The sequence below is a fragment of the Saccopteryx bilineata genome, chromosome 4 (genome assembly GCF_036850765.1).
Source record: "Saccopteryx bilineata isolate mSacBil1 chromosome 4, mSacBil1_pri_phased_curated, whole genome shotgun sequence".
Lineage (NCBI taxonomy): Eukaryota > Metazoa > Chordata > Mammalia > Chiroptera > Emballonuridae > Saccopteryx > Saccopteryx bilineata.
This window is the reverse complement of record NC_089493.1, coordinates 106,081,676-106,098,107: the sequence shown is the minus strand read 5'-3', so window position 1 is coordinate 106,098,107 and position 16,432 is coordinate 106,081,676. Positions and strand designations below refer to the sequence as shown.

Genomic DNA, 16,432 nt, shown 5'->3' with positions numbered 1-16,432 from the left:
TACATGGTTGCTGGCTTGAGCCCAGAGGTAGCTGGCTTGAAGGTTGCTGGCTTGAGCAAGGAGTCACTGGCTCGGCTGAAGCCTCCTGGTCAAAGTATACGAGAAAGCAATGAATGCACAACCAAACTGCCACATATGAGTTGATGCTTCCCTTCCTGTCTGTCTCTGTCTTCTATCTCTTTCTTTCTCTCACAAAAAAAGAAAAGAATAAAAGAGAAAAGGAAGATATATCAGTTAAGAATTGAATTCAGTAGTAAAATATAAGCTCTTCCTACCCAATAACATGGCTTAAACAAGATAGTTTATTCAGTTTCATATAAATGATGTTCAGAAATAAGTAGTCCATGGATGACATGGTATGAACCTCAGACAGCTAACTCTGTTCCCCTATCCTAGTCTATGGCTTCCATCTTCAAGGTCACTTCATGGTCTAACCTGATCGCTGGAACTTTAGTTATAATGTCTGAGTTATAGGGGAAAAACAAAGGTGCTGTTCCAGGGTATCAGCTTTCTTGGAAGTTCCCATAAGATTTGATTGGCTAGAACTTTGTTACATGGCTATATCTAGTTGCAAGAGAGGCTGAAAAAGAAAATATTTTGTTCTGGGTAATACTGTGCATAGTAAACATTTTTGGCCTCTGCTACCAAGAAGAAAAAGGAGAATGGATTTTGGAAGTCAACCCATAGTTCCTGTTACAGGGTATTTGACCCTATTGGCTTAACTGGAGTTGGTGATTCCATATGACTCGACCCCAGTCTCATGGAGGTTTGAAAACAAACTCATACTTTCTGTATGGAATAAAGTGTCAGTTATACACTGAATTACTTTCTCTTTATTGGAATGAGGTTTCTTTTAAAAATATAGAATATCACATAAGAGTCACTGTGAATTCTTAGACAGTCATGTCGCACAAAGTCATTTAATTTCTTTGGGGAGAAATGTCAGTAAGAGTTCAGTAAGTCCTTGAGACATACCCAGCATCCTATGCATCTAACTGTAGTGCATGCACAATGTCTTGTTAGACTCTGTGTTTGGTCCAGAACCCAGGCTGCAGGGAAAATCCATGTGATGAAAATCAGAAGAAGGTGACATAGTAGAATCCACAGGGTGGAACTCTACCTCAAGTTTGCTTGCTCAGTACCCATTTGATATGAGTAGTGAAGAGATTGTCATCTTTCAAAGAAAGATCAGTATCTAATATAAGGTTGAATGAAACTTTTGTCCATGTTCATGAGTTTTATTGTGTGTCTTTTTTCTTGTTCTATAAAAAAGTAAAAAAAATAGATAATGTTTTTCTTTTTCATTTCCTTTATTGCCAAATTTCTGGAAAGGGTAGCCATCGCTTGCTATTATTGTTTGCCATGACTGTTCGACATTCTGGTCCTTGGCTATCTTTTGTGCTACATTGTAGCATTGATTATTCTGGCCTCCTTGGAACCTTTCCTTCACTGCTTGCTGTGACATGCATGTGCCCACATTCCTTTGCTTGCTCCTTTGTTAACCCCTGGTACTCCGTTCTTGGCACTTTTCTTGCTCTCTATCTTCCATCCCCAGGACCTATGGATCCTCCTATTGTCTAAATGCTGGCATCTCTGATACTATATCTTTAAAATAAATTTCTCTCCAGAGATCTAGAACTACTTTCCAGCTGCTCACTGGACATTTCTGCCTGGATTCCCCATAAGCACTTAAAACTTACCACATCTAAAATAGAGTTCTATCATTCCTTTTACACACTGGTTCTCTTAAATCTTTCCTTTCCCTCCTGCATTCTCTGTCTCAGCCAGTGACACTCACATACCTAAGCCAGAGACTCAGAATCATCTTTCACTTCTTTCTCTCCATCATTTCTCTCTGGAGCTAACCAATCACCAGCACTGCTTCCCCTCTGCTTTCACCCCCATCACTGTCCTTGTCCAGGACCTCATCCTTTATCGCATGGGAGATAACTACAACCACCTCCTCACTGCTGTCCTTCAAAGTGCCATCAAAGTGACCTTTTCAATATAATCCTTTAAATTTCCCATCACCACCCTGGCCAGATAGCTCGGTTGGTTTGAGTGTTGCCCCTGATGCACAAAGGTTGCCAATTCAATCCTTGGCCAGGTCACATACAAGAACAGATTGATGTTCATCTCTCTCTCTCTCTCTCTCTCTCTCTCTCTCTCTCTCTCCCTTCTCCCTCCCTTCTTCCTCTCTCTCTAATATTAATTTAAAAAAAAAACAACTTCCCATCACCTCTCGAATTCTACTGAAACTCCTCAGTACAGCATTCAGGCTGGGTCCCTCACAGGGCTGTTGCTTGTCCGCATGGCCCCTTTGTATGAACAATGACATAATATGCCCATGTGAGGCCTGAGGGTACAGAAGGAGGGCTGGGACAGCGGAGCATGCCTTCATGTGAGAACAACGTCCATCTTCCTCTAGGAGGATGCAGCCTGCTACAAGGGCCCAGTGCCTGGCTAGCAAAGCTCCAGCTAAACCCATTTATAACTTGTTAGCCGACATCTACTCATATCTACACATATGGTGTGTAGGTGGGGCCATATTCTACATGTTGAATTATTTTCAAGCTCTCTCCTGCCTCCATGATATCGCCTATGCCTTCCAGAAATCTCTCTTCCTCTAGCACTCATGATTAACTCCTACGGTTCTTTCAGGACTTGCTTTGAGCTCACCTCCTCCAAGGAGACCTCTGTGCCCTCAAAGTGTGAATCACTTGCCAACATTTAGTGTGCCCCTACCCCGACTATGTGTCAGCCATATCACTTTGTCACACTGTTGTAATGATTAACTTATACATTTGTCTCCCTCTGAACTTTGTGAACAACTTCAGGGCAGGGCGTGATACTTCACTCATCTTGATATTCCCGGCCTGGCTAGCGTAGACTGTGACCATATTAATTGTAGGACAGCTGATAGAAATTAAACAAAACACAAGATTCTAGGTTTAGACAGAACTTCAAGGATTGTATTTATGATAAGAAGTTAAAATAATTGTACCATTTGTTGATTCAAAGCCATTGAAAACTACTCCAGAAAGAAATTGTCATTTCTTATTTATGAGCAAATGCATGAATAGGAAGGGGGCATGTGCTGAGGGGAGGCGAGAGAGGTGCTGGGCTTGTAAGAAGCCTATTAAGGTCCTTCAGGCAAAATTTAAAAGGCGTCCAGACGGAGGAGGCAGCTCTGATGTGAACAGGGCAGATGAGCTACAACAGACTTGAATTAAGCCTCAGAGCAGAAAGGGGAGTTTCTGTTTAAAACCCACTTTGCAATCGATTGGAGGCTTGACCTCTGGGCAAGTCATTAACCTCTGTGTCTTAGTTTCCACATCTGTAAAGTGGAGATAATAATGGTTCCTTACTTCAAAGAATTATAGATTAATCAATGTCTGGAAAATGTCTCTAACTTGGGCAACTCTGTGTAAATATGCAGTGTAGCATGTAGGGAAGTCAGATGTAAATACTAGAGAAATATGGGCTTCCTTTTAACTTATTTAAGGTGTTGAAAATGAAAAATAATTGCTAGCATCCTCATTCTGAGCAATGCTATTAAGGAAACAGCAGTTAAATTTATATTTTGGAAAAATATCCTCTTAATCATTAGAAGTCTTTTATTTTTCCACAGGACCACAGAGCAGAGGTGTCTGCCGGGGTTGTGAATCCCAGGCATAACGGAACCAGGACCTCTTGGATGAATCATTGCGAACCTGCAAAAGTGGCCTGTGCCAGGGGGACTCTGGCCAGTGTACGCTGCTCGGAAGGCTTATGTGAGCTCCCTTATTTCTTCTCCCTTTCTCCCCCCTGCTCACCATTCCCCACCTGACCTGGATGGAGGGTGTCCGCCCAGGGAGGGGTGCACAGGGGCTCACACGAGTCCAACGCAGAGCGCTTAGCGGTTCCACAAGAGGGTTATGTGCACTTTTTGAATCACACAATGTGATCCAAAGTTAAGATGTTGAGAATGTATAACCAGCCCCTCCACAATTTTCTAAAAAAGGGTAGATTTCCCCAAAGGATCTTTGGTGGATTAGCCCGCTTGAGGGCCTCCTTGCGCTGGGGGCAGGGGAGAGGAGGTGATGGGTGGTGAGAAGGAGGGGGGTAGCCAAGGGAGCTGACAGTGCCCCCCAGGGGAAAAGCACCCGAGGATGCAGGAGGGAGGGAGGCAGGGATAGGACTAATTGGGAGCAGGGGAGCTGTGCTTGATGTGAGGGCAAGCAGCACCCGGAGGTGGTGCCCGTGTATCTGGGAAAGGAGGAGGAACGGGGAGATTGGCCTGCTTATGGAGACAGCATCACGTCGCAGGAGAAAGATGCCTTGAAGGGATGTTTGGAAGTCACACAAGGCCGTGGACTGGGACTGTTTCTGCCTTTCTCCTCCCCGTTCCCTCCCCCTCTTTTTAATTAGTTTACATGTCAAGATTGCTTCAGAAACTGAAAGAGTTTTAAATGAGAGTAGGAGAGAAGGCAGACGATGCTTCACACCAGGTTTTTTTTTTTGGGTTTTTTTTTTTGTATTTTTCTGAAGCTGGAAACGGGGAGAGACAGTCAGACAGACTCCCGCATGCGCCCGACCGGCATCCACCCGGCACGCCCACCAGGGGGCGACGCTCTGCCCACCAGGGGGCGATGCTCTGCCCCTCCGGGGCGTTGCTCTGCCGTGACCAGAGCCACTCTAGCGCCTGGGGCAGAGGCCAAGGAGCCATCCCCAGCGCCCGGGCCATCTTTGCTCCAATGGAGCCTTGGCTGCGGGAGGGGAAGAGAGAGACAGAGAGGAAGGGGGGGTGGGTGGAGAAGCAAATGGGCACTTCTCCTATGTGCCCTGGCCGGGAATCGAACCCAGGTTCCCCGCACCGCAGGCCGACGCTCTACCGCTGAGCCAACCGGTCAGGGCCCACACCAGGTCTTTGAAACCGCAAAACTTCAAGTTGCCATGCAGCTGGTTTGATGGTGGGGTTTGGCGCTGATCAGGCTGTGTCCAGCCACCCCCCAACCCACGTCAGCATAGCATTGCCTCCCCTACCTGTGGCGCTCATTGCTAGGCACCAGCCCTACCTTTTTCTTTTTTTCTTTTTTTTTTTTTAATTTTTTTTTTTATTTATTCATTTAGAGAGGAGAGAGAGAGAGAAAGAGAGAGAGAGAGAGAGAAGGGGGAGGAGCTGGAAGCATCAACTCCCATATGTGCCTTGACCAGGCAAGCCCAGGGTTTCGAACCGGCGACCTCAGTATTTCCAGGTCGACACTTTATCCACTGCGCCACCACAGGTCAGGCGCTACCTTTTTCTAGACACATTTTGATGCCGAGGAGAAGACAATCTAATCTTAGCTCAGGCTGTATGTACCCGAGGGCTGTTCTCAAGAGTGAGGTGCTACTGGAGGGTTGCATTTCTCAGATGTTTGGGTTGATATCTCCTTTCCAGGAGTTTGAATGTTCTCCCTCATGGTCATTTTGAATTATATTGGTTTGCCTGCATAGCTTGCCAGTTACAAATAGGGGCCAATGAAAAAGTTCTCTTGCACAAAGAGTTAATGGTAAGCACCACTAAAAGGTTGGTATTACTTCTATCATCCAACCTTTTATCTGAAGAGGGCACTTTCTCTGTCGCTTTGCTAGTTATTTTTCTTTTGAATTGTGAGCTGAACATATTATCGAGGGAGTAAGCCTTTGACCATAAGTGATGTTAAACAACAAAATACAGAAGTTTGACTGAGGTGCTTTTTGTCCTATCATCGTGTCTGAAATTGTTAACTTTCTGTAATAGTCATGGTAAAGTGGTTTAGATCCGACCTGGAAGTCCTGGGCTGCTCTATTATGGATTTGTATGAAGATTTGGGTAAGTGTATATACCCTCCCTATATTCTGGATCTACCCTCACTCGCCTCTTCCACCTGAAGGAGGAGGCTGTAGAACAGGGCCAAACTTTAAGCACCCATGGCATCATTATTTTTCTAAAAAGTGGCACGTGGTCCTGGCCAGTTGGCTCAGTAGTAGAGCATTGGCTTGGCATATGGAAGTCCTAGGTTCAATTCCTGGTCAGGGCACACAGGAGAAGCAAACATCTGCTTCTCCACCCCTCCCCCCTTTTCCTCCCACAGCCATGGCTTGAATGGTTCGAGCAGGTTGGCTCCAGGTTCCGAGGATGGCTCCATGGCCTTGCCTTAGGTGCTAAAATAGCTTAGTTGCTAAGCAATGGAACAGTGGCCCCAGATGGGTTAAGCATTGCTCCTTAAGGGGCTTGCCAAGTGGATCCTAGTCAGGGCACATGCAAGAGTCTATCTGTCTGCCTCCCTGCATCTCACTTAAATAAAATAAAAAAAAATAAAAAGTGGCATGTATTGCTGCTATTTCCTTGGCTTTGGAAGACTAACTCCTTTTTCTTTATTAGTACTGCCTATGATAAGATAAACCTTCCCTCTGTTTTTATCTTTGGAATAAGATCTTTTCAACCATGCTTTTTGGGGGGAGTCTGGAATAATTAATTCTCTCCCCCTTATCTTTCTCAATGCATTTAATTTGGAGTTTCTTAATGAAAACTCATCTCTCATAAATGCTGGGTTGGCCCGTTTTGTGTGTGTCTGCTCTGTCCTGCTTTGAGTGATGTGTAAATAAGAGGCAATCTGGTGATGAGCTTCACTTGTGTGGTGTGGAAGGGTGGGGAAGGAGGATGACTTGATGAATAGAGCAACCAGAAAGTGTACTTGATAATAACATGGCCATGATTGATGTTGTAATTCCTGAAAAATTATCATTGTGATATAATTATTTGTTTATGAACTATGCCCTGAGACTCTCAAGTCTGTGATTATTCATGGAACAGATAAAACTCTAAAGTCAATAATTCATCAAGGGTATAATGGTTTTGTTTGGAGGAGGTGGGGGGTCACATGGATATTACATCCTGTGTCTGACACTTCCGCTATAAATCTGAGAACTTCTTCAGTACCAGCAAGAGCTACCTCCTTACCCTCTGCTTCCTTTTCCCCATTGAAGTAGCTTCAGTAGTTTACATATATTATTTTTTTTAACTGAAATTAATTTTCTTTTTCTAGAAAAATCCTTTCAACATAGGAACATTGTCTGGGTCATTCCTATTAGTATATTTCATGACTGCTAAATAAAGAATGATGAACAGAAGAATGAAAAACAACTGTTTTGTCCCCGAAAACTACAAGACAATCTTACACTAATCTGTTTGATTTTTTTATCCATAAAAGAGACAAATGAGGCTGCCCAATTTCAGCAAATTGAAGTGTTTGGCTCATGATTCTTCCCTGAGCTTGGAATGATTTTACATGAACATAGCAGGAGCCATAGCACCTCTTACCCAGCTTTGCTCCTGTAAAGTGACTGATACAATAGTTTCTCCCTCTAGTTCTTTCAATGTCCTATTTCCCTGCTTCAGTTTACTCACAAAGGAGTAGGCTTTTGGGAGTGTTTGTGTGGATGTACCTGCACCCCTGGCTTCCATAAATACTGGAGCTAGATGTCACCTCTCCAGGGAGCTGGGTGCAGAAGCCTCAGAGGGCATGTAAAGTACAATGGGAATGAGATATGTGTATCACAGGAACAAGTTCTTGCTCACCTTCCATGCCTAGTGAACCAGTGAACTTTTTTCTTTAAATTGCTTGTCACTTAAGCACATGCTAGCATTGCCTGAGGGCTGTGGGGGGTGAGAGACCAACCTTAACACCAAGGTATTCTGTTTGACTAGAAGTTCAAGATGACATAGAAATTTGACCTGACTGCTAAGAAGTGACTGAGGACTCAGGCTGTTCTGATTAAGAGTTGAGAGTCTTGAGCAAGAGATACAATGGGATGTCAAGCCCATGCAGACACCAAATTACATCTGGAGCTGTAATTGGTCCAAGGTGGCATATTTTAATAAGGGATGGTATAGGTCAGGGGTCGGGAAACTTTCTGGCTGAGAGAGCCATGAACGCCACATATTTTAAAATGTAATTCCGTGAGAGCTATACAAAGACCCATGTACCTTACGCATTATCCAATAAAAATTTGGTGTTGTCCTGGAGGACAGCTGTGATTGGCTCCAGCCACCCACAACCATGAACATGAGCGGTAAGAAATGAATGGATTGTAATATATGAGAATGTTTTATATTTTTAACGTTATTATTATTTTTATTAAAGATTTGTCTGTGAGCCAGATGTAGCCATCAAAAGAGCCACATCTGGCTTGTGAGCCATAGGTTCCCAACCTCTGGTATAGGTTGAATTGTGTCTTCCAAAAAGGAAGTCCTAATGCCCCTTACCTCAGCATGTGAACTTAATTCCATTTCCTTCTCATGATAGGGTCTTGTAAATGTACTTAGTGGAGGTCATACTAGAGTAGGGTGGGCCCTTAATCCAATATGCCTAGTGTTCTTATTAGAAGAGGAGAGACACACACACAGTGGGGAGAACTCTATGTGAAGACACAGACTCACAGAGAGATGTTTATGTGATGATGGAGGAAAAAATTGGGGTGATGTATTTACAAGTCAAGGGGTGCCAAGAATGGCTGGTAACCATCAGAAGTTAGGAGAGAAGAGTGGAGCCAACTGTTTCCTAGGGACTTTTCAAAGGAACCATTCTTGCTTGCACCTTTAATTCAGACTTCTAGTCTCCAGAACTCTGAGAGAATAAATTTCTGTTGTTTCAAGCCACCTAGTTTGTGATAACAAGGCAGTCCTGGAGAATCAGTACAGGGGCCTGTACAAATCCTGGTGTGCCTAGATGAGAGGAACTAGAATGGTGAGGGAAGCTGCCACAATACTACTGGAGAAACAATTAAAAGAACAGGTGACAATTAGCCTGTATTGAAACTCTTATATTCATTTTCACACATTTGAAGGCCACTTGGATGAAAGAGAATTTAGACTTAGTCCATTTAATTCTGGAAGTAAGATTCAGCTTAACCCTTTGAGTGATACAAATGTTCATGTACATCTTCACTCAAAGGCTTAACAAAACTCATTACTCAAAGGGTTAACACCCTCTAGAAATTATTACTGTCCTATAGTGGGCTAGAACAGACCCTCACTACAAGAAATTAGATGTGATTTCTACATGAGAGGGTCCTTTTCATCTGCTGAGATTCTCTGGATGACAACTGAATTTAAAGATCTCAGTGCTCATCAGTGAAGATACACTATTAAATGGTACTTACTTGTGACTCTAAGATCCATTTGCTTAGCTGTCCATGGGATAAGATGTTGAAGTTTACTAAGTTATCAAGTGCTTGGGCTCTTTCCTCTTCCTCTTTTCTGTATTTGCTTTACCTGTATTTAATTTAATTTATTGCTGTGTACAGATTAGAGTATTGTGGACACACACAGACATCATCCAGCCAACATTTATCGACTCTTTGTCAGCCATATGGACTACCTGAGAAGGCAGGAATAAATAAACTTGCAGCTTTATCCATTTTTCTATTCCTTTCTTGATGGGAACTCAAGTTATGCTGCCACACCACATGAACATTTCTAGTGGAATCTTTGCTTCTGGACAAGTCATGTTTCATTTTCATTTTTTGTATGTCCTCATCCATCAGTATTTAGCAGATCTTTACTGAGCCAAGACTATTTGTAAATCATTGAGCTAGACACTATGGGAAGACATAAAGATGAACAAGCCATTATTTGTGCCCAGGGGGAGTTTACCAGGTCAGCCCTCCTTCCTTAAAGTGGTTTCCTAGGAGACACAGAAAAGCAGGAGCAGCTAGGGTGTTCACTTACCATAGCATCAGAAAAATTGTGTTTGAAGCCTGCTGGTTGTTATCTTTTCTTACTACATGATATGAAGTATTGGCAAAGGTATTCTTCCTTTTCCCCCAAGTCCTTTGACCTCTCTAGTTTTTGAACCTATATAATAATCTTGGCTTGAACAGATTATCTTCTGGGCTTGATGATATACATTATCTCTTACTTTTATGCAATGCATGGGCCAAATTGATTTTCAATTATTTTAAATAAGCTTAACATCAATCGGCTTTCTCTAGGAGTGGGCAAAGATGAGTAAGAATTATAGTCCACAAGAACTCAAACCACTTTCTTTATGTTCTACTGAGTGCATATCTCCCCTCTTGTTCTGCCTACTGCTTTATTCTTTTCTTGTTCCTCTTTGCCAAATAAACAAGTATGAGTATCAACTGGGAAGGAGAAAATGCACAGAGTTGGCCAGTGATCCCTTTTCTCCCTCACCTACAAACTGGAGCCTTGACAAGGTGACTCACTGCCAGCCTGGCAGGGGAGAGGTCCAGTCCCTTGGGGAGCTCAGAGCCGGCCTGACTGCTCGCCTCGGGCTGCAGCAGTGCCCAGGGCTTCACAATTGTCAGTGGGTCTGAGCTCAGAACATCTTTCTGGTTGAGAGATGTACTTTAGTCCATTAGTGACATCTGTTAGCATCAGTGTAAACAAATAAAGGCCAGGAACTTGTCTATGTTAAGGGAGGCTTGACCTTGGGTAAAAATCCGGGATTTATACCACTGCTAACTGCAGAAGCTCCGAAGACTGTGAGGGTTTCAATTCACCCAGTGCTGTGTCTGGCTTTCCTCCAACCTCCACTGTCCCACATGTAGATCAGAAGGCTGAAGAGGAATGTTATCACTGACCCAGGGTTTTCAACTGCCGGTTCACGGACCTGTGCCGGTTCCTGAAAGAGTTAACCACCTGATGTTGTATGAAGATTATGGACTCAATGATGATAAACTCTATAATTTTATATAACATCAAGTGGTTAACATTTTTGCAAACCAGCATAAAATTTCTGATGGACCAACACTGGTCCATGGGCCTGTGGTTGACAATCAGTGGGCTGATCAACATTATCATTCAGCCAGCAAGGTGCAGTCTAATCCCACACTCATACAATTGCCCCTTGACCTTTGTAGAGCCTCCACTCTGCACAACTCTGGAGGTCTCCACCAGAAGCCAGCTGCAGTGGTGCCTAGAGCAGTGCCTTGGCTAATCTGGACTCTGTCATCTGTTCAGGACTGCATTTCTAACTTCAGAAATTGTTTTGCTTCTAAATCTTGTTATACTATATTCTTCTCAAGAACAAGAGGGAATGACAAATTTTGGAAAAGTAGTTGGGAGGACCCAGTAATATGTTCTCAATCACTGTCTCCCTAGTTCTCATTTTGAAGTGCTTATGTCAAGGATCCATGAAGAGAAATCTAGGGGCCTGCAACCATAAATGCATTTTCATACCCACCCATCTGAATCAACCGTCCATTAATAAAAAGTACCCTTGGCAAGTGTCACTGACTAGGGAATAAGATTTACTATAGTTGGTAGCTCTTGGACAGAAGTATTTGCCCTTTCTTTCAGCTTAACTTGTTCATGTCTCTTCATTTTCTGGACAGCTCAGACTCACAGGTGCCCCATCGACAGCCTTCACTCTGAGACAGGGCTGCTGGTTTCTTTCGTTCTTTTGAGGGAACCGACTGACTTGTCTTAAACAGGACAGGCTTCATGCTGAACTAACCAATCACACAACACAACCATGACTTACTTGGCTTGTCTGCAGAAAGAAAATACATATTAAGTATAAAGAGAAGATATAAGCAATGGAATAGTTGGTTATACATTATAGTTTATATAAATGAAAATATCAAGTGCATTTTAAATGATTAATGTATGAAAACTGTCATCCTTTACTGTGCATTAATAAAAAAATGCACACTTCCCATAGTGGTTAATGTTGCAGGCCCATTGTTCAGCTTTGATAATGTGCACTGTAATGCTCAGTATGACAATGAATTGGGGAAGCTGAAAATTTAGGATGGTTGCAAGTTTGGCGTAGTATTTGGATTAGCATCTTAATCTGTGCCTTGTCAGCCTCATCAGTACACAAGCTATGCATTTTTTTTTCCAAAACTAGCAAAAATATGGATGCAACTTTTTTATTTATTTATTTTTTACTTTTTGTTTGTTTTTAATTGAGAATAATGACCAAGGTACCTGCTTAAACAAATACTACTAGCATTCATTAGTTAGGATGGTTCCATGTGAAAGAAATGATGCCAGATAGTAACAAATCCAAGAGAAGTTTATTATGAAAATGGCACCTGCGGATGAAAAAAATTAAGTTACATAAAGACAACCATGTATGTGACATGTATGAGAATCTACAAAAGTATAAAAAGAACCCTGTTGTAAATGAAGTATGTACATTTCTGATTTGCAGCATTATCAATGGTCAATGAAAAAAAAATGTTTCAAAATAAGCCAGGCACTCAGGAAGTTAGGTCCGGTTAGCTTCACACAAAACAAATGTACCATAGCTGTCGCTTTGTAACGTTTTAATTTTTATATAGATATATGTTGTAGAGTTGGTAACACTGCTAAGATTTTTACGAACAGAATATCCCTTTCCCCATTATTCAGCTACTTGGCACCAGTCTCCTCATAAAAGTTTCATATATTTGTACAAGAAATAGTTAAAAACACAGACACAGTCTTCACAGGTAATGAAGTTTTTTTTTTTTCATTTTGTAATTTTAACACTATGGATTTAGACAGCAGCTGTGATTATCTGTTAGTTTAAATCACCAGAAATCATTTTGACACAACACAGAAACATTTATAAAAGAAAAGAAAAACAGCTATTTAGCTGTTCCTTGTAGCTGATAGGTGCATTCCTTTGATTGTTCGATAGCTAGAGTAGAGCTTCCAAAATTAATCTTTAAATTTCGTGATTAGCCTTCTTCACCTTCTAAATCTATTAAATCCTTCAACTAAGCTTACCTTTAAAACCTGTGGCATTTAACTTCATTTTATCATTATTCCACAGTGGTTTGGCCCAACTCATGGAATTAAAGGTCCTAGAGGAATCCACTCAACACAGTGATATTCAAAGGACAGCTGAGTTACTATAGTAGCATTGCACGCATAAACAAATATATATGACAGTTCTATATTCCATTATACCCTCCCCTTCTGTTTTCAAAAAATGTCATTTGACCTTTTAAATAATTTTCTGTCTCACTGGTAATTGCTTTATATATTGCTCCATCAGCCAACCTGGAAGGAAACCAAAGAAAAGCACCCACTGCTTATAGGTAGAGCACAAGGGACTCTGGGAATGTTAACAACTGAGGCTATATGGCATCAATTTATTTAACATATCTGAACATTATTCTTCAGTGTTTTGAGTTGCACTCCAGAAGAAAGAGTCATACCCAGAATTCCATGTGGGAAAATGGCTCCATTAACCTTGAGCTAGTTAAGAGTCTTTTTATCTCTGAGAATGAAAAAGATTTCAGAGAAGTGGGAAGGAAAGATGAGGAAGGAAAAGGGGAGAGGAAAGGGGGAGGGAAAGAAAGGAGAGGTCTGGGGAATATACACCAGCAAAGCAACAGCAGGAATTTTAAAAAGTGAAACGGAAGGTTCACAGACAGTAGAAGCAGCATAGGGGTGACATTACAGAGGAAGGCCACCATACAAAAATCACTAACCCCCAAGAATCACTGATTCACTAGGACTGCAGGAATGGGACTGGACCACTCCGGACTAGAGATAGAGCACAGAGAAGACAAAGGACAAAACAACTACATTAGCTTAGTATATACTGCATATAGAAACACACATTGAAACTGCAATGGACGACAGCCAAGGACACGTACACATTGCACACATTACAGTTCTCACATCTGTTATTAGATGCCTTAACAAACAGCTGCCAAAAGTGGAGCGGAAGAATTCATACTTGACAGTCATTTGGAGTGTTTGACACTACACTGATTTCTGGCAACAAAGACAAAATAGGATATTTTTTTCTTTTTCTTTTTCATTTTTTTTTTTTGTACTTAATGTGCAGTTTTTAGTTGCAGTTATTTGTTTGAAGCTTATTAACCCATTATTTTGTTTTAAACTGTATTGGTTCCAACCTAGAAATAAGAGAACCAAAGGGAAAAAACTCCATCAAAGCAAATCAGTCCCCCAGAATACAACCTTCTTTTTTTTTTAGCAAGAAATGAAAAAAAATAAAAAGTTAAATATTTCTCCTTCTTTTACTCCAAAGTGTTACTGAAGTTGCAAACATTAGCCTCAGTTAGACTGAGAAAAGGGGGGGGGGGGCTCAACAAAAGGCAGGATGTACCTAAACTGCTCCTCAAATCAGTTCGATTAAGTTTTCCAAAAGCCCCTTCAAAAAGGGCTTTACTGACCCTTTAAATTTAATGTGAGTCTATGTTTGTTAGTTGGGAGGTAAAAAATTTTAAGTCCTGCAGCAAACGTTAATGAGGGCTTTGTCTTAACTAACCAAGGAGAGACTGCAGCAATGGACTCCAGACCAGGACAGAACACATTTTTTTCCCCCAAAACCCAGCCGAGGAGCTGCATTTTGTATGAAGACATTACAGATTAATAAATGATAGCACCATGGTTTTAGAAATTAAGTTAATGTTTCAGTAATTAACATTTAGTCCAACTGTTTTTTTTAAAACATTCTAGTCACAGGCCAGAAATTAAGTTTAAGAACCAAATTATTTTTATGTGCAAGTAAGAAAATCTTAAAATCTTAATCATAAAAAGAGAATTAAATTCTGCATAAAATTCTAAAATACTATCCCCCTATTTTTAAAGGAATTAGGGACAAAAACTAAAACCACCCCCTTTCATTTGACTTAGTCAAACAGGGCATATTGTTTATGCTTGTCTCTTTCAATCTTGATCATATCAAGATCTTTATGAAGAAAACCCAATGGTTGTCACTTGAGAAATCTCTTGACCACAAGACTGAGTATTCTATGGCAGAGGCATATACACATTAAAGACATCTTAATAAAGATGCAAAGGAAAGCAAAACAACCCAACACACATCTTAGAAGACAAAATGGCAGGCAACTGGTCATCTGACCCTCCGTAGGCCAAAAATAAACATATCTTTACAGGAAAGAATAAGTCAAGTTAAAGAAAGAGGGGATGGGAAGGGGACCGTCGTGTCGAGAGAAGATGCTGACCTGCTCAAATTCAAAGTGCTAGAATTAAAGGTCTGAACAAAAACGCCGACGATGCCTCCGAGCGAACCGCGTCCCGGGCGGCCTCAGTCGTCCTTGCGCTCCAGAGTCTGTGCCGCGTGGATGCCGTTGCTGTAGACGGGGAAGGGCAGCGTGGAGAAGAGGCCCTCGGCCGTGGTGAACACGTTGCCGGCGGACATCTGCGTCAGGCTGGCGGCGCTCACGGCGCCGCCGAACGGTCCGGACATGTTGAGCCGGTGCACGTGGTGGTAGAGCATCTCCATGGGCGTCTTGGGGTCGAGGCCGAAGCCGGGGCTGTTAACGTCCACGAAGTTAACAGCGTGCGCGTTGGGCAGCAGGTTGCCCTGCATGGCCAGGGTCACCTCGGCGGGCGCGTAGCGGATGGTGCCCGTGGTGTAGACCCTTTGCGCGGCCGTGCTGGTGGCCGCCAGGGTCCCGGTCACCCTGTGCACCAGGGGGAGCACGACGTTGCCTGCCTGCAACCTCTGCAGCGCCTCCAGCTCCCCAGTGTACAGCAAGGAGTTAGATGCGCTGGGGGCGCCGCCGCCGCCGCCCCCGGGGTGTTTGTCCCGCGGGGACGCCGAGAGCGGGGGTGACAGAGGGTCGGAGGTGACGGGGGCCAAGGCCGCAGTGGCTGAGGCGCTGAACTGAGTCTTGCGGGTGGCTGCGCCATCGGCGCCAGGCGGGGTGAGGACCGAGTCGGGGATGGCCACGTGCAGTCCCCCGCCGCCCCCGCTGCCCTGCGGGGACGGGAAGTGCTCGGAGCTGGGGGGCTTGGTCATGCTGTAGGGGGACTCGTTCCTGGAGATCTCCCGGTTGGGCGGGTAGTTCCAGATGCTGCTGTCGTTGTCGAAGTTGATGGGTTCCGAGATCTCCGTCTTGATCTTGAGCACCGAGGCACTGTTGGGGGAGGACAGCAGTCGCGGCGGCTCCACCAGGCCGGCGTCCAGGCCCCCGGGGCTGGATGTGCTGGACAGGCGCCTGCGGCTGGCGCTGCCGCCCTTCTGCCGTTTCCGCCTCTTCTTGCGCTTCTGGTGCCGGCCCGAGGCCTGTGCGCCCGCCTCGCCCGCGCTGTCCGAGTCCTTGGCGCTGTCCGATGTGAGTGACTCGCAGTTCTGCAGCCGCAGGTCCGACTCGCTCTCCACGTAGCGCTCCACTTTGATCTGCATTGGGCCTAGGGCACCGAAGCCGTCATCGCCCGCCTTGGGGTTCTCAAAGTCTGAGTGCTCGAAGCTGTCGTCGCTGTCGCGGCTGTCAGGATTGCTGGAGCTGTGGCCTTGGTCGTTGCAGTTCATGTCCTGGTCGCACGTGTTGCCCGATTTTTTCCGGTCGGGCTCTGGGTCTTCGCTGTTCTCAGACTGGTTCCCCTTCTCATCGGACTTGGAGTTCTCATTGTCCTCTGTGTGCAGCGGGTGGCCAGGGGATGGTGGGATGAGAAAGGAAACAAAGG

The 16,432-nt window shown here is 43.7% G+C and overlaps 1 protein-coding gene and 1 non-coding gene across 5 annotated transcripts in view; both read right to left on the bottom strand.

Annotated features, from left to right (window-relative positions):
* Positions 1 to 4,820: 4,820 nt before the first annotated feature.
* Positions 4,821 to 4,896, bottom strand: TRNAR-GCG (transfer RNA arginine (anticodon GCG)). Its single transcript has one exon. It is a non-coding gene; the product is annotated as a tRNA-Arg (tRNA).
* Positions 4,897 to 12,095: 7,199 nt separating this feature from the next.
* NPAS3 (neuronal PAS domain protein 3) overlaps positions 12,096 to 16,432 on the bottom strand; it is a 947,754-nt gene continuing 943,417 nt past the window's right edge. For all 4 annotated transcript variants that reach the window (XM_066277694.1, XM_066277693.1, XM_066277691.1 and 1 more), the window contains one exon: positions 12,096 to 16,381. In XM_066277694.1, the coding sequence (XP_066133791.1) occupies positions 15,048 to 16,381 (1,334 nt within the window). In that variant the 3' untranslated portion in view covers positions 12,096 to 15,047. The remainder of the gene's footprint in view (positions 16,382 to 16,432) is intronic.